Source organism: Mangifera indica, chromosome 10 (assembly GCF_011075055.1).
Source record: "Mangifera indica cultivar Alphonso chromosome 10, CATAS_Mindica_2.1, whole genome shotgun sequence".
Classification (NCBI taxonomy): Eukaryota; Viridiplantae; Streptophyta; class Magnoliopsida; order Sapindales; family Anacardiaceae; genus Mangifera; species Mangifera indica.
In genome coordinates this window covers 5,855,290-5,872,763 of record NC_058146.1, presented here as the reverse complement: position 1 = coordinate 5,872,763, position 17,474 = coordinate 5,855,290, and the positions used below count along the sequence as shown (strand labels likewise).

At 32.7% G+C, this 17,474-nt stretch overlaps 4 protein-coding genes across 6 annotated transcripts; 3 read left to right on the top strand and 1 right to left on the bottom strand.

Moving 5' to 3' along the window:
• Positions 1–968: 968 nt before the first annotated feature.
• Positions 969–3,632, top strand: LOC123226939 (purple acid phosphatase 22-like). Its single transcript, XM_044651523.1, has 5 exons — positions 969–1,306; positions 1,402–1,693; positions 2,380–2,948; positions 3,137–3,225; positions 3,343–3,632. The coding sequence occupies exons 1-5, from the start codon at positions 1,085–1,087 to the stop codon at positions 3,545–3,547; spliced, it is 1,377 nt and encodes a 458-aa protein (XP_044507458.1). The 5' UTR covers positions 969–1,084; the 3' UTR covers positions 3,548–3,632.
• A 1,970-nt stretch (positions 3,633–5,602) lies between these two features.
• On the top strand, positions 5,603–12,644 carry LOC123226936 (solute carrier family 35 member F1-like). Of its 3 annotated transcripts, none has more exons than XM_044651521.1 (13): positions 5,603–5,813; positions 5,943–6,039; positions 6,126–6,220; positions 6,752–6,809; positions 7,642–7,833; positions 8,109–8,185; positions 8,380–8,462; positions 8,636–8,687; positions 9,469–9,537; positions 10,543–10,629; positions 11,969–12,033; positions 12,280–12,391; positions 12,473–12,644. In XM_044651521.1, exons 2-12 carry the CDS (start codon positions 6,006–6,008, stop codon positions 12,386–12,388), a joined length of 921 nt encoding a protein of 306 aa, XP_044507456.1. In that variant the 5' UTR covers positions 5,603–5,813; positions 5,943–6,005; the 3' UTR covers positions 12,389–12,391; positions 12,473–12,644. The 3 variants fall into 3 exon arrangements, with proteins under 3 accessions (XP_044507456.1, XP_044507455.1, XP_044507454.1); XM_044651520.1 differs by having other exon boundaries at positions 5,939–6,039; XM_044651519.1 differs by having other exon boundaries at positions 5,603–6,039.
• Positions 12,645–12,917: 273 nt separating this feature from the next.
• Positions 12,918–15,098, bottom strand: LOC123226935 (uncharacterized protein At1g65710-like). Its single transcript, XM_044651518.1, has 2 exons — positions 13,918–15,098; positions 12,918–13,822 (listed from the first exon to the last, which is right to left on the bottom strand). Exons 1-2 carry the CDS (start codon positions 14,833–14,835, stop codon positions 13,031–13,033), a joined length of 1,710 nt encoding a protein of 569 aa, XP_044507453.1. The 5' UTR covers positions 14,836–15,098; the 3' UTR covers positions 12,918–13,030.
• A 1,053-nt stretch (positions 15,099–16,151) lies between these two features.
• Positions 16,152–16,679, top strand: LOC123227851. The gene has a single exon (XM_044652970.1). It carries the CDS (start codon positions 16,152–16,154, stop codon positions 16,677–16,679), a length of 528 nt encoding a protein of 175 aa, XP_044508905.1.
• Positions 16,680–17,474: the final 795 nt, after the last annotated feature.

The window sequence follows — 17,474 nt, the reverse complement described above, 5'->3', positions numbered from 1 at the left end:
TATGAAGGTGGACACAAAATTGAGTGAATGTTGTCAACGATAAAGAGAATGAAGATGGAGAGACTGTCATCGATGTATAGGTATTTTTACACACACACATCCATATCACCACAAATTCACCCAATAAATCTAGTTGAAAATAAAAAGCTTTTACCATGGTTTCGACAAGAAAAAGTTGATTGTGTTTAGACTTTTTTGTTTTTGACTAAATTTATTAAAATATTCAATCAACATATTATAACGTACCAATAACATCAATTAACATAGAAGAAATACCTTAAATTGATCATTGTTGACTATCACCTCTTGTTTATGAAGGTAGAGACAAGATTGAGTAAACGTTGTCAATAATAAAAAGAATGAAGATAAAGAGACTGCCATCAATGTATAGGTATTTTTTCACACTCATGCACGCGCACATGTACAATGCCATCGGTGAGTCTTTTATTGGAAGAGGAAGATGTATAGAATATATTTAGATTATGAGGTATTTTTGTTCATGACACACACACACTGCCATCGATGAGTCTTTTATTGGAAGAGGAAGATGCATAGGATATATTTAGATTAGGGGTTATTTTTGTTCATGACATACACACCCACATTGCCATGGATGAGTCTTTTTTTTTAACAGGAACACACACAAGTATCCTCTTTGTACAAAGCATAAAGAGGATAAATAAATATTTATATACAAAATTCATGTATGTAAAAGTTGATGTCAGGAATAGGAAAGGATGGAGTGAAAATTGAAAATTAATTCCATTAAAAATGATGAATGAAATAGTAATAAAATAGGGTTTATAATTAAGACATAAGTACTACATGTATAATTTTAAAATGCCTTATACAATTAAGAATAAATGAATTGTTCAGGAAATTTTTGTGTGGTGGTAGATAAATGAAGCAAAATCTTGGACTATCTAGCCAGCTGCGGCCAATGGATAAATAGCGTCGAGGGGAGGGTGGAATTCCGTGCATCAATGGCCGTAAGCATATCCAAAAATAAGATTCTTAAATCAACGTAGTTCACGCCATTGCAATTAAAAACTTACTTTTTTTCCAACCATCGAAACCCTTTTTTATGTCGTTCCCCTCCCCGTCCTTAATCCCGATTCATGAATCCTTAAACAAAAAAAGAAATATGATGGAAAAATTGCTGTCACCTGTTCTCCCTAATCTTCTAACCATTTGCATTTTCCCTCAAATCCTTACATCTTATGCATTACCCCATGGTTACATCCGCCCCCCAGCAAAAGGTCTGGTGTTATCTCAACACAAACGATCTGAATCCGACCCTCAACAGGTCTGTCTCTTCTTTAACAGTCTATATATAGACAATATATCATCATTTTATAACTTACTGCGTCTTTTCTTCTTTTTCTCTTTGAATGATTTTAGGTGCATGTATCCTTAGCTGGTAAAGATTACATTAGAGTATCTTGGATTACTGAGGATGAGAAGGTACCATCGATTGTAGAATATGGAGAAGTGCCTGGTGAATATAATGGAATGGCAACTGGAGAGACTACCTCATATAATTACTTCTTTTATAGTTCCAGCAAAATACATCACGTCAGGATTGGGCCACTGCAACCAGACACGGTTTATTATTACAGATGTGGAGGTTTTGGCCCCGAGTTTTCATTCAAGACTCCCCCGCCAACTTTTCCTATTGAATTCGCAGTGGTGGGTAAGTAGACACTGATCTAGATCTATATATCAACACGCTCAAACACAACGAAGAGAGGAGAACAAAAAAGCTAAGAGTGGTTAGAATATGAGATGACTTGAAAAGTTTACACATTTGGTTGAGCAAAAGTTGGTAGAGTTTGATTTGCGGTGGGTGACAACTACTTACACGTTTTATTCAAACAAAGTAGATATGTTTTCGTTTTCCATGTTGCTTTCTGGGCTTACGAAAGATGCCTTTTCTTTGTCCCAAATCCCCAAGTTAATGAGCGTATTGCTTAAGGGTTAGGCAAGACCCCCAAACAAGAAAATTAGGTTGAAGATAAAAAGTATATACTACTACTTATAAATGAACGACTTTTACCAAATTTTGAATTTGGTTTAAGATTTATCTAGCATTTGGTATTAATTTCAAGTGTAATCTCTACTTTGTTTTTGCTGATTTCTTCTCTCTTTTTCTTTGCGAGTATAAAGATAACCGGGAGTTTTAAGTAAAGGACTATTGAGATTCGTAGTTGACATTCAAAAGAAAATTAAACTATATTAATATCTAGAGCCCACTTTCTTCTCACTCCTCTTTTTTAATTGTAATGATCTTACCTTTATTTTTCTAGAGAATATTGTTATTTTTCTTGGACGTTTGTGGGTTTTTTTTTAATTATGGTATTATGAATTTGTTACAAACAGGAGACCTTGGGCAAACAGAATGGACCAATTCAACTCTAGCACATGTTGGAAGCAAAGACTACGATGTCTTTTTGCTACCAGGCGATCTATCATATGCAGATACCCATCAAACCCTTTGGGATTCCTTCGGCCGCCTGGTTGAGCCATTCGCCAGCGCCCGGCCATGGATGGTGACAGAAGGCAACCATGAGATTGAAACCTTCCCAATAATCCAACCGCACGCCTTCAAGGCATACAACGCCCGTTGGCGAATGCCGTATGAAGAGAGCGGATCTTCATCAAATTTGTACTACTCATTTGATGTTGCTGGGACTCATATTATAATGCTGGGAAGTTACACAGATTTCGATGGCGATTCAGCTCAGTACAAGTGGCTTGAATCTGATTTATCGAAGATTGACAGAAAGAAGACTCCCTGGGTTATTGCTCTTCTACATGCGCCTTGGTATAATACTAACACTGCTCATCAAGGGGAGGGAGAATCCATGAGAAAATCAATGGAGAAGTTGCTGTATAAGGCACGAGTCGACGTCGTTTTTGCTGGCCATGTTCATGCATATGAACGATTTGTAAGTATTTCCTTCATCACTTAACAAATCCTAACAGAAGTTTTAATAATTAGTTTTTCTTATTCTTTTATGATCAAGTGATTAAATTAAAAATAAAAAATACTCAGTTATATTATGATAATCATTATTAATACTTAAATTAGTGTTAATTATAAGTTCATATAACATTATCATATGATTAATTGCAGACCAGAATATTCAATAACAAAGCTGACTCTTGTGGTCCGATTTATATAACAATTGGTGATGGAGGGAACAGAGAAGAACTCGCATTAAAGTAAGTGTGCAATTGTGGATCATATGTATCATAAGTTGCATTTCTATTATGATAGAAAAATTATTTCATAAACTTGAGATTCAAATGCTAAATTGAATTCGTCTTGTTGTCTTTCAGTTTTAAGGAGCCAACATCCCCCCTATCGTTGTTTCGAGAGCCAAGCTTTGGCCATGGAAGGTTGAGGATATTAGACGAAAGTCATGCTCATTGGTCGTGGCATTGTAACAATGAATCCGACTCTATTACGGCTGATGAGATTTGGTTTGAGAGTTTAAGCACATCAAAGCAGTGTTCTTCGATTAGCCTTAATGACGAACTCTAAACTTAGCTCCAAATTGTTGTACCTTTAGTTGGATGCGCAAACGGTGGACCAAATTTACCTAGATAAAAATGTCGGAATAACGTGGATATATATTGATTAAATTTTTTTATTATTTAATAAAACTAAATAAATGTGTAGTTTGAAAAAAAAGATTTATTTTATAGTTTCGATATGATCATTCAAAAATAGGCCTATTCACTCTATATTATGGTTATTAATTTAGATTATAAGTGTGAGTCAATAAAATGATTTATTTTATTTTATTTTTATTTTTATTTTTTGTAATAGATCTCTAGTTAAAAATGATTTGTTTTGTAATAGAAAGAAGAGAAGTTAAATCAACCAGTTCTTAAGTTTCAAATTAAGACAATCCATTTCCAAACCAAATTGTTTTGTAATAAAAAAAGAATTAAGAGGAAGAAAACATAATAGCATGGTTGTGAAAATCTGGATCAAACCAGCTAGTTGAACTGACTCAATTGAGACTCGATACCTTGTATGGTTCTATATCACTAGAAAACCGTTTTAACATTTAAACTGTTTTAACGTAATTTTTTAATAAATAATTAAACGTATGATTTTTTTTCATATTTATTTTGTCTTTGTTTTATATATATTGTATATATATTTCATATTTATTCTATATATTTATATTATGTGCTAGAAAATTATAATTTAATTAATTCTATTAAATAATATATATTTAAAAGTGAATGATTCTAATAAGTTCAAATTGAATATATTTTTTCAGTTTGGTTTAAAAAATTTTTTTAGTTTGGTTTGAAAAATCTCTTAAACTATATCAAACTGAACCATACACACCCCTAATTAGGGTTATTTTGTTGATGTACTCTGAATAATGAGAAAAAAAGGATCAAGTGACAATATCTTGTAAAGTAAATCTAAGGGTTCTCTGTGTGAAAATAATAAAAATCAAGGACAACATAGAAATTTGCAAGTTCATAAATTTCACTGGTAAAAATAAAGGAATATCATTTAATTAAGATACATTTTTTTTAAAAAGAAATTTCAATGCAAAACAAAAGTTGTAGATCTTTCAACTGAGGGATATTGATAATTAATCAAAGTTAAATTTAACAATAAGGCAAAATAGTAATTATATATATTTAAGTTATTTACTTTAAATAAAATCATGAAAAAAATTAAGAACAATAAAAAATTATAAATTACAGCAAATAAAATTAAAAAAATTATAAATTATATTTCAAATACTTGCAATGTTTGATGTTTTGTTAAATTCTATTTTAATTTTTAAAATATAAATTTGTCTTATTTTCTTTTCTTAAAAAAATTCCTTTGGTCCTTTACGGTTTTTTTTTTTTTTAAATTTTCAAATTAAGAATTGAATTTAGTTTTAAAAAAATAGAAATTTTGTCAAGGGAATCTAAGTGTTTTATCATTATCATTAAAATTATCAGTGAATCGAACCTTGAAAGTTCCTTAATTGAACACCGTTGTCACGAGGGATATGAATTAGATTGAGTTTAAACATTTTTTTATTTAAGTTCGGTTTGAATAAAAATAATTTAGTTTGAGTTTGATTTAAATTTATTAAATTAAAATTAAAAATAGTTTGAGTTTGATTCAATTTGAGTTTATAATTTGAATTCATAACTTAAATTTATAATTCAAATTTATAATTTAAATTTGTAATTTACAGATAAAATGAAATAGACAATATATTGATATTTTAATAATTATTTAATATGATTCAAATCAAGTTTTAAATCAAATTTAAATTGAACAAACCATCAATCAGAGTTACAAGTCAAACTGAATCTAATTTTCTCTAACTTGAATTCAATTTAACTTAAAAAATAAGTCAAACCTTTTAGCTGAAACTCAATTTAAATTTTATCTAAATGAATTTAAATTAAGTTAACTAAACCGAATCAACTTTCAAACTCGAGCTACGTTGGTTCGGGTCCAGCCGAACACGTTGTAACTTCCGTTATCTATATTAAGGTTCGAAAATTTTGTACTCTGATTGACAATATCCCCAACAAAAGGAGTAAACGTCCAAAATTATCAGGACTAGATTGTCTGGTGGGTGGGGGGACAAGGATCATCTCCCGCCCAGGTCTTAAATGGAAGAATGAATGGTAGCTGCAGATCTCCCACACAGTTACACCTCTCACTTTCCGCTTCTTTCAGAGAGAACAACAAAAGGTCTTAAAGAAAAGAACGGTGGGTAGCATCAAGTGCAAATCTCAGAAATTGAACTTTCAGCTACTAAACAGAACAGGTACTTTTGTCAATTTGAGCCACTTATAAGGCTTTCTCCTTTTCTATTCCGAAATTTGACATCTGTCTTTTTTATTGTGAATTTTTTGCAATGAACTGGGCTTCCATTACCACCTGGTTGAGAAGCCAGTTAACCTTGAAAACATTGTACCTTCTGCTTCTGGGTCAGCTCGTTTCTTTTGTTCTTGCATTTATGAGTTTTACTTCTTCTCTAATTGCAGATCTTGGTATTGTTCAACCACTCTTGTAAGATTTCGTGCTTCTTCATTTGCTCTGCTTTACTTAATTCTCTTTCTGGGTTTGGTTTTTGTAGGAGTCGATGCCCCTATTACTCAGACAACCTTCAATTATTTCCTCTTAGCTTTGATTTATGGTGGTATATTGCTTTATAGACGTCAAAGGCCACTGGTAAACATCCATTATATGCTTAGAAGACACTAATAAATTCTACCAAACATATAAGCAATTTTCATTTTAAAATTGTGAACCGACTAAAGTACTCTTGGTCCGTATTTTACCATTTGACTGTGTCTACTGCACATCACAAACTAAACAGCATTGTCCAATACATGTTGAGCACCCTTGTTATATTAAAATCATTACTGATAATTAAGTTACATATATTTATTCACTTTAACATTAAACCCAACTCAGGGACTGAAAATAAGGTTTAGTTAGTATAAAAAGTTCATGTTTAAGCATTCATAATTTGACACAAAGGGAGTAAACTCAGCCGTAACTACAGAAGTTCTATGGTTTATTGACATTTAATTTTCTTGCAAAAAAAAGACAAGGCACAGTATTGAGCTGTTAAGTTAGTTATCACTGCAACTAATTAACTAATATTTTATTTCATGCCTTTGATTCGAATTAGTGTGAATATTTTACTTATCGTGATTTTTAAAATAAGCACTATACTTTTCTGTTATGGTTCTGCAGGTTGCTTGGTATTGGTATCTAATCTTAGGCTTTGTTGATGTTCAAGGAAATTATCTTGGTGAGTAATGGAATAATACTAGATATCTCTATTTCTTTCTCTCAGACCCAAAGACTAAAACAAGTTAGTGCACTTTGTTGTATTCTTGTGCCTTAGATACAAGAGGCTAATCGAAGGTAGCAATTATGTAGGCATAATGCCAAATTTGGACTGGAACCATTATGAAGCATGAAATAATTTTTTATAAATCAACAAGTGGGGAAATGGTTATTTGAAATTCAAGGCTTTTAGCGTATATTTGCTAACTCTCTAGAGTATTGAGTAAATTCATCACAAAATATATCAGCAAAAGGGGAAAATTTTGTGTGAGAGCAATAAAAAATTATATGATGTTTGTATGATTTTGAAAGTTAGGGTCTTGGCATTTGATTGGTAAATTTCAGGAGAATTGAGTTGAACACTAAAGAACATATATATATATATGTGAGAGTGTGTGTGAAGTATATGTTTTTATGTGTGTAGATATGTGTGTGTGTGTGTGTGTGTGTGTGTGTGTGTGCATACATGTGTTATTATTGTATGTTTTCAGGTTCATATGTCTGTGTGCAGAGGAAAGTATAAAAAGAATCCATCTAGTCAATTATTAAGTATGTTTTCAGGTTCATATGTTTGTGTGCAGAGGAAAGTATAAAAAAGAATCCATCTAGTCAATTATTACGCTGAAGCTGAGCTTAAAATTTCAAAGATTTTGACAACTTCAAGCATGTCATATAAAATAGGAATATAATCTATTCTGTGTGGTTGATTGTAATATATTGAAGAAGAATTCTTAGAACTTATGCATATGGTTTATCAATTTCCAGATTCTTTAACTGCCTAGTGCTTGATGCAGTTAATAAAGCATTCCAGTTCTCATCCATTACCAGTGTGACACTGTTGGACTGCTTTACAATAGCATGGGCCATAATCCTCACTTGGTTCTTCCTTGGCACGCGATATTCTATATGGCAGTTATTTGGTGCAGCCCTCTGTGTGCTGGGCCTTGGCTTGGTTCTGCTTTCTGATGCTGGGGTGGCTGGTGGAGGTGCAATTTTTTTTTTCTATCTCTTATAATAAGCCATTTAATTTTCCGGGTAGTAACATTATTCTACAACAAATATTTTGTTTGAGTAATTTCTAGCTGGTTAAACATCAATGGGTAATTGGACTTAGTTTTACCTGTTTCTGTAATTGTTAGATATTTATAGGAGTTTTGAGGAGAATATACATGAAGAACTGCTTGCAGGTGTTAAGAAATACAAAATTTAAATGATAGTCATTATTTGTATAGTAACTCTCAATTATGTTTCCATCTTTCAGGTGGTTCAAGACCTCTCCTTGGTGATATTCTTGTCATTGCTGGGACAGTCTTCTTTGCCATGAGCAATGTTGGTGAGGTTGGTAAAACCCATAAAACTATCTTGCAAATTTCAATGTATTTATTTTCCTTGTCTATGAGAGATCAGTTCTTTTATAGTTGGCTATTAGTAGAAACTAAAGATTCTTAACATGTGATATGAAATATGAACTGATGTCAAATGATATACTTGCCTATTTTGAGGTTCTTCTTTTTCTTATTCATCAAATGCAGGAATTTTTTGTGAAGAAAAAGGATCGTGTTGAAGTTGTCTGCATGATCGGTATTTATGGACTGCTAGTGAGTGTGATTCAGCTGTATCCTTGCTGTTAGGCACTAGACTTATATATGTAGATATTTATCACACCACAAAAGTTTCAACTCCCTTTTGTTTTTATTTTGCTTTGATTACAGTTGCTTGGAGTGCAATACAGGTAACTATTGACGGAGTTTAAAAGTAATGTTGCTTTATTCCATAACTTTCTTATAGATCAATTTTGGAGCTTAAGAGTCTAGAATCGGTCAAGTGGTCAACAGATATTGTGAGTGACCTTTTCTGATAAAAATGTTTGAATTTGTGAACTGTGCATAAGGTTCATCTTTGCTTCTTTGTTGAACAAGTGTTCTGTTTCATAATTTAAATGGAGCCCAACGGAGATTCATTTAACTCTGGAGGAATAAATTAGGAGATAAAAAATTTAAATTTATATCTATGGAGACAATGAAACTAGATTACTTCAGCCTCCATGGCTGAAGGGCTAATTACTTTTTCTGACTAAAACTAGATTTGTGAATAAAGTATACAAGCAACCTAAGTTTTTCCTTAAGAATAAACTTTGGGAAAATTCACTGTAGTGAAAATTAAATGGACCTTAGAATGCAATGAAAATGTTTTTGAAGCATGATTGGTTTATTTGTCTGTGGGAGAATCTATCTATAAAACCACCAAAAAGCCAAGTAATTTTTTACGACTAAATTTACTCCTTTCGATAGGCTAAAAACTATTGCCAAAAAGATACTATTGAGTAAAGCCTCAAGAATTTTAGTTTTAGGAGAAACTGTATGACTTCAGGAGAGGATGAATTTTAAGGTAATGAGAATAATTATTCAATAAAATTTACAATCATTCTAATGTTCATAGCATTATACATTTTGCTAAGCTCAAGTTCATTTACTACAAGGTAATGGAAATAAAAGACAGGAGGAAAGACATAGGAACTTTTCTGTTTGCATCATATGTTATAACCATATAAATTTCCTCTTCTTCTCAGATGAATGACTTCATTGTGTTGTCAAACTATTTTTGATACTTTTTCTTATCAGATATTGGGTCTTCTGGGCTATACAATCTCAGGCCTCATGTTCTACTCACTTTCTCCTTTTGTTTTGAAGGTCATTTTCCTTTCATTGATAGTTATTTATTGAAAAGCTTTTAGTTATATGAAAATTGCCACTTTTTTGTTTAGGTCCTCTTGGATCTAGTTCTTTTGAATATGTGAATATGTGTATATCTCTCTAAAGCACTTAGGGCTAGATACAAGTTGAGTCGAGCCAAGACTAAACATGGGCTTCGACTTGAATCCTAAATGGCCATTTTGAGTTCGAGTTTAAGCTAGTTTGAACTAGATAGAGATGTCGTTAGAGGTTGTTGATGGGATAATAGTGTCACCAACGGGATAATAGTTTTGTTGGCAAAATGAGTAATGTCGCCAACGAGATAAATAATGTCACTAGAGGGGGATTCAAGCTAAACTTGAGTCGAGCTGCCAAATTGAAATTCCAACTTAAATTCAACTCTAATCGAGCCAAACACCAATTCGAGGTGAGCTGGCTTGGTTCTAGTCTAGGCCTAAAGCACTTATACCCTTTAGGATTTGAAGGCAATGAGCAAAGCTAAGGCAATCCTTCCATAACCACCTCTACCTGAACTTTTAAGAATTAATATACCTCTCAGTGTACCCTGACCTCAAGTTGTGTATGGGCTTATGAAAGCCCTTTGGGGTTATTTTTCAAGAGAATTGAGGAGGGGTGGTTGTACTTTGCAATGTGGTGACTTTATTTGAATGAAGAAGTTAGTTTCCAGTATTTTTTTTTTAAGAAGTCAAATTATTGTTTTGTTTGCCTCCAATTATAACAAGTCTGTTCACATTTTCACTCACACTTATGCTATATATCTCGTGTGTGAATTCTTGATTGCGTATATGGTAAAGTTAATTGATCCAAATGTTAATCGATCCAATTTTTTCTCAAACAAAACTTTAATGAACTCTGATTTCACTGCATAAAGAACTGATTATGAAATTAAATTGTCATTGGAGAAAATATATCTTTAATATGAAATTATGTTTTAGAAACATATCTGGCGACTGTCTTTGATAAGGATTTTTGTGCATGCAGTTGAGTGGAGCTGCAATGTTCAACCTCTCATTGCTAACTTCTGATATGTGGGCAGTTGTCATTCGTATATTTATCTACCAGCAACAGGTTTTCCCTTTGTTATTGTGCCATGAGTTATTAAATAGAATAAATCAATTTCAGTCTGTTAGGATCCATGGCTTGGTTGTTGGCAGATAAAAAGTCTTAGCTTAAGAAATATTTATCACTAGTTTTGGGTACTTCCCATGTAAATTTTTGTTTGCTCAGAGGATTTGTGTTAGGAGAAGATTTATTCTAGAAGAATACAATTTTGAAAAAGTAATATAAACTTTAGCAAAAAAATGATCTCGGCACTTATAGTTACAAGAAATTATGTAAAATCTCACCATAAGGTGTGTTTATGCCAAATCAAAAGCATTGTAAGATTGTTCACAATCAAGGCAAATTAGGCTTGTTTCTTTTTTAAAATTAACCTGCCCTTTGTGCTTGTTGCTACATTTTTGGCTTCTACTTTTACTGGAGAAATTTTTTCTAAAACTTGCTCATCTAACTTCTTGATACTCTTAGCTCATTTTTTCAAAATTTTAATTAATATGATGAATTGTTGAAAGAGTAGCTGAGTTCAAAGGACAAAATTGGACTTCAATGGTGAACATCTTGAACAGAATTATTTCTGACAATTAGACTAGATGAACAATTGTAAGCATATTCAATTTGACATAAAATTCAAATCTGAAATGTTTCTGAATTCCAAGTGGCAATTCAACTTGATAACCTATTGGAATTTGAGGATGATTAGTTAAACTAAAGTTAAGACTAGTGTCATGTATCATCTCCCAAAGATAATAGCTAGCCACATTAAAAAAATCTAAGCTTTTATTACATAGAAGAAAATGAGCTATTTGAGAACTTATCAACAACCACCATGACAAAATCTTTTATTTCTTCAGATTTATGATCAAATGATGCCTAGTAGATTTGTTTACATTGAATCTAGACCTTTTAGTGGAATTGATCATAATTTCTTTTAGTCTAGACCTCTTGCATTTACAATTTATTCAACATTACTCTTGAAAATGGTTTTGGCACAATTAAATTGCGTAAAAATCTGAAGTTCACTAAAATGTGCACTCATATCCACATAAAGTTCCCGTATGTTATGAGATTATTTAGCTTGTATGAATTTGTTATCTTAGTAACTTCCTTTGGTGTAGGTATGCATAGTTTTATACAATCCACATAAATATGGTTTATCAATGCGTAATTATTTTAATATTTTATTGTGTTCTCATATTTGGTTTAGTTTTGGAGTAAAATTATTAGCAAGTGGTATGAGTGCATATTGATTTTATGAAATGCTAGTACTACAACTAAGTTTCCTCCATTTTGCTTTAGATTGGATAACCTGTCAAAGCACACTTAACCAGGCTCTATCCTCTTATTGCAGGTCGATTGGCTGTACTTTCTTGCTTTTGCTGTTGTGGCTGTTGGACTTGTCATATATTCAACAACGTGAGCCTCTTAACTCTCTCCAAATTCAACACATTCGGATATCTTATTAGTCCCTGTGATATTTTACATTTTGAACTTAGAAAAAACCTCGAATAAAAACTTAATCTATAATTTGGTCAAAATATTTATTTAATATGCTGGCAAACATAGATAACAAGTTGTGCAACAACCAACACTTACCTTGCTTACATACCAAAAAAAAGACTTACCTTGCTTGCTTACTGCTACTGCCTCGTATTATGACAGTGGAAAGGATCCTGCTCCTATACCAGCTCTCGAAAATGGAAGCCTCAGTGTGCAATATCAGATGCTTGATGGTGAAGATGTGGCATCAAGAGATGAATCATCAGGATAGTCTGTAAGTTCTGCAACTAGAATATTAAATTCTGATTGATTTATGCTACAAAACGTGACACTATCATTTATAATTCTTTTCCAGGTCAAGTTTTTATTCAACTTGCAGACAAACAAGCTTATGTTTTCTTGTTGTAGATTTAGATAGATGACTTCAAATCAAAACCAATTTTAATAAAATGTATAAACTAATAATTTGCTCTAAATTTTCAGAGCTGAAATTTGGATTGAAAAATGGGTGACATGATTCTTCCTAATTTCTTCAAATTCTTAGGCATCTAAATTATATTCATTGGATTGGATTGTTCTATGTCAATGATTTATAAGGAAAATTAATTATTTAAATCATTATAGTCAATTCCAACTCTAATAGAAATTGAAAATGGTTATTTTCATTTCATTCCAAACTTTAATTATTGAAAACGATTGAAAATTTATGTAAAATATCATTACAAATAAGGTATTTATTTGTTGAGAGAAACTATGTTGAACAGTTTAACTTTTAAATTAATAGGGTTACGATTCTTTGATGAAGAAAAGAACAAATTTTCTTTTATTGAAATTAACAAGAACACACGGTTGCAAGTTTGCAAACGGTTAAATTATGGCTGCAATTGAAAACTACAGCTAAATATTTAAGAAGTTACGATGAAGCAGCAGCTGAAACAATAGAAACTGTGTGGAGACTTCTACTGGCTGCAGCTCTGTTTCGCCAAATTCCACCCTTTTGAAAATTAGTGTCTGTCTTTTTACCGCTGAACCCCTTTCTGGTTTCAGAGGAGAGGTTGTCCTTCATTGAGGTCCAGCAGCCGGTTGAGTCAGCTGAATTAGGTTCCCATAAAGAGGAAGAAAAATTCCAGTTGTGTTTAACTCCTCCAACCACATAGCTATTGCTGCCTGATGATTCCTGCTCACCCAAATCTACCCTTCCTAATGTGCCACCCCGCCTTAGAGTCAGGAACTTATGAAAGCTTGGCTCTGTAAGATTATCTCTTGCAAGCACCTCAGATTCTGCAAAAGGGTCTTTACCCTCTGTCAATTTCTTTCCAACAAAAGAAAGATTACTGGGATTATCAGAAAATGCACAAGATAAACTGGAGCTTGTGGTGGAACCGAGGTCAGCAACGGCTTCAAGGATGGAGCAGGCCTTAGCTACACAGGGTGGAAGTGAGAATGAAGGAGTACCGTTATTCTGGTGAAAATTTTGTATGTCTTCCAGTAATAATGCTGTATATGATGGTGTAGGATTCAACAATGTTTCCGGATTAAGATCTAGGTCTCTAGATCGCCTTGAAGATCTACTCTTTGTTAAAGTTTGGGGTAGAGTGAAGTTGTTTGTTGTTGGTGCCAGAGCTTTAGGCTCTTCCTTGTCTGTGCCGCTGGCTTTATGATTAGTCACCTGAGCTGCAATTTCAACATTTGGCTTCACTGGAGCCTACATAGATTAAATTGATGAACAAATTCAGAGAAATCTGGTAAAGGGAACTTTCACATTTGGATCTAGTGTAGTAGAAAGAGATTAAGCAATACCTGAGAGAGAATTTGAAGTCGGTTGTTGTTGGAGTCGATGTCAATCAAAGGGTTTCTTTTGTAAGGAGAATTCTCAGCTTTCCTTGAAGAATTTCGAGTAAGAGAGGGGTGTTGCTGACTATCATTGGAGACATTAACATTAGGATTTCCAGCTCTGGCTGGGGACTGTGAACGGGGCGACCCAACATTTCTCCTAACAGAGATCCTTTTAATTGGCTCTACAGCACCTCTGCCATGAACATTATTGTTGCTTCTTTCAACCACATTCACAGTAGCAGGAACTGCAACCACTTTTCCAGGCTTTGCAGTGCTAGTAGTATTACTAGAGTCGTTTTCATTTCTTCTACCAGGCGATCGGCTCACTCTTTTTCCACTAGAACGTTGGTGCTGTTGATGTTGTTGATCTCTTTCTCTTTCTCTACTGGGGGTCCTCCTCCTTCCTTGAGAAGAAGAGCGGTGGCGATGGCTTTGTCTGTGCTGCCGCACTTGATCTTCATCCTCACTGCTTTTCTTCTCAACTACACCATCGCTAGTTTCAGTGTGATCAAAATCATAACTTCTCCTAGAACCAGAGTACTTTCGGGCAGAAGAGGAGTTGCTTCGGCTAAGCCTTCCACACTGTATGAGAATGGCATCTACCACATTGTTATTGTTATTTCCAATTTCCCCCTCCTCATCAACACCTTCATTCTGATGAGGAAGAGGGCGTTTTTCATGGCTGTTTCTATGCTTTATCACAAATATTTCCTTCCTCACTAACCTTTCTTCTCCTTTTTCCTTCTTGGTTGTTTCTTGTTGCGGTATCACTTGTTCTCCCTTCTGAGACTTGTTTGCATCTACCGGCTCCGGCTTCACCGTGGAAACAGCTACCGAAGACGGAGAAGAAGAGTCTCTCTTCTTGCTGAAACAGCTACCCATGGCCGCTATGAAGAAACAAGGAGAAAGAGAGATGAGTTTGATTTGAAGAGAGACATCTGCGGAAACATTCCCCGAGAAAATATTTTTAAAAAACGGTCAAAAGCATTTCAAATTTTGAGCGGCATCGAAGGTCTACTCTAATTCTATCCGTTTGGACAAATCTGTCTGTCTTCCTGTCTGCTGTATCCTCGTAGTCCACTAACTTTTCTTCTTTTTTTTCTTTCATGAATTAAACCGATTGCCTCAATCCTAAAACATAAAAATAAAAATATTTTTCGTGTCATTTTATATATTAATTAAAAGTATCATATTATAATATAAAATATTAATAAATAAATATAAAATAGTAGTACAATATTAATTATTATATTACGATTTAAAATAAAATATTATCAATTTTTTATTATTAATAAATTATACAAAGAAATATTATTAATAAAATATATATTATTAAAATAATATGTGATCGTTGTAAACCAAACAATCGAGTGTCAAGAAAATACAAATTTTTATTATTTATTAATTATTATTTTAAATATATAAATAGATGTATATTTAATATTTTATCATGTGATTTGATAATTATTAAATATATTTTTAAAAACTATTAATTTTTTAAAAAATTGTTAAAAAAACTAGAAAAAACTCTCTAGCTAGGTAATATTTTATCCTCAAATTTTTATTAAATAATTTACTTTAATTTTTATTAATTATAATTAAAAAAATTAGTAATAATATAGATAGAAATGTCAATAACATATGATCATATGTTTAAATAATAAATGGTAATGTTCGAAATGTTGTATTATTAATAGAATTTTTTCAAAGGGTTCCGGAAACTAAAAAAAGTTTAAAATGTTTTGCAATAGTTTTATAAAAAAAAAGTAGTTATAATCTTGATCAGAGTTTGATTCGATTTGAATCCTATTCGAACTCTTATCCTCGGTAACAATGTATGATTCATAACTCTTACCATATGTATCTTAATCCTATCAAAGACCATACTTAACTATATATGATTCATAACTATAATTCATAGCTCAAAAGTAAAACGGATATTATTTTGACATTTTAACTATTTTATATTAATATATAATAAAATTTTATATATATATATATATATTAAATATTTTTAAATTAACAATAAAATAACATTTTAAAATTGTGAAATGTTAACTAATACTGTTTAAACCCATTTAAAGGAGATCATTTTAATTAATTTCCCGTCGGTATATATATATATAGCCCTCGCGTCAAAGGGGGATCAAATTGTCCCCGAAATCTCTGATTTAGGTTAGGCGTGTCTGTCTCGTTCCATGGCTTCATCTACTCGATGCTTCCTATTTGGGCTCACAATTTTCTTAGGAATTCTTGCAATTTCAACCACAGCAAGGCCTTGCAAGACTATATTCATCTCGTCTTACTATCTTTCCTTCAATCCCCAGAACCCTAACCCGAACCCCAACTCTAATACCGCCGGATTCGTCACCGTTTTTACCCATGTTCGCCAATTCAAGGATTCTCCACATAGGCCCTTAGTCTTTCTCGATCCTTCGGTTTTCCCCACAGTAGATGAGGAACCTCAGATCCAAGGGCCACGGCGCCGCGTTGTACCTTTGGGTTACGACTTCTCCTCTCTGCGCGATCGCACTAAGGATATTTTGAGTGTTGTTTTCGCTTTGCTTTTCGGTGTTGGATGCGGTTCTCTTACTGCTGTTGCTATGTACTTGATGTGGACCCTATTTACCCGCCGTAATTCCTTTGAAGAATTCAGTGATTCTGATGAGGATGATCTTAGCTCTAAGATGGGATACGAGAAGATTCCAGCTAAGGAAGCAGCGTGAGGTTTTATTTTATTTTATCGTTATTACTAGTAATATGTGTATTGGGATTTCATTTTATCATCTGAACTTGTTATTGAATATGTTATACTTCCTGGATTGTATCTTATCAACTACGAATGTTTAATATCATCTATTGCTCTCTTGTTTCAGTATCCTGTAGTTGAATCAGGTATTTTATTGGACTTAAAAAAATAATTTCTTGGATTGGTTTTATATTTTTTTAGTTAGAAATGAATGGTACTACAACTTTTTGTATGCTCGGGATTGTTAAATAGAATTTTTTTTTTTTTTTTTGCCTACTAGTTTTTACATATCCTTGATCCCTTTTTGTTTGACTGGTATTTTAAATGGAGTAGTTTCATTGAATTTCCACTTGTTAAATGTCTCCTCTTTTCAACTAAGTATTATTCTTTTGCTTTGGTTTGATTGAAGGGATCACTAGCCCGGAAGAAGGGTGATTGAATTTAGTTAGCATGTGAAGTATGTGAAATGGTAAATGTATGTTGTAAGTTTAGTTGAACCCTCATTTATGTGAGCATTTCCATTTTCACTAATTCCACATATTCTTGTAGCTAAGTCATGTTTTATTGACTTGCTTATTTCCTGGGAAGCAATTTATTTAGATTCTTTATATGATTAATAAGTAAGCTGCTTTTCGTTTGCTTCAATCACTTTTGTGTTTTGTTCATCGACGCTTCAAATTCTTTCTGCTTAAGATTTTGAAATTCCTATATTTTTGTTTTTGTTTTAAATGCTGTAGAAAGAGGCAGGGGCAAGATAGAATGGAGGACTGTT

Bases quoted from the DNA above. Each gene is read 5' to 3' on its own strand.
- LOC123227851 (XM_044652970.1), top strand. From the start codon at position 16,152: ATGGCTTCATCTACTCGATGCTTCCTATTTGGGCTCACAATTTTCTTA.
- LOC123226935 (XM_044651518.1), bottom strand. From the start codon at position 14,835: ATGGGTAGCTGTTTCAGCAAGAAGAGAGACTCTTCTTCTCCGTCTTCG. The intron at 13,823-13,917 runs GTATTGCTTAAT...TAATCTATGTAG, and splicing joins GACTTCAAATTCTCTCTCAG to GCTCCAGTGAAGCCAAATGT.
- LOC123226936 (XM_044651519.1), top strand. From the start codon at position 5,904: ATGAACTGGGCTTCCATTACCACCTGGTTGAGAAGCCAGTTAACCTTG. The intron at 6,810-7,641 runs GTGAGTAATGGA...TGCTTGATGCAG, and splicing joins TGTTCAAGGAAATTATCTTG to TTAATAAAGCATTCCAGTTC. The intron at 8,688-9,468 runs GTGAGTGACCTT...TTTTCTTATCAG, and splicing joins TCAAGTGGTCAACAGATATT to ATATTGGGTCTTCTGGGCTA.
- LOC123226939 (XM_044651523.1), top strand. From the start codon at position 1,085: ATGTCGTTCCCCTCCCCGTCCTTAATCCCGATTCATGAATCCTTAAAC. The intron at 1,694-2,379 runs GTAAGTAGACAC...TGTTACAAACAG, and splicing joins TATTGAATTCGCAGTGGTGG to GAGACCTTGGGCAAACAGAA. The intron at 2,949-3,136 runs GTAAGTATTTCC...GATTAATTGCAG, and splicing joins TTCATGCATATGAACGATTT to ACCAGAATATTCAATAACAA.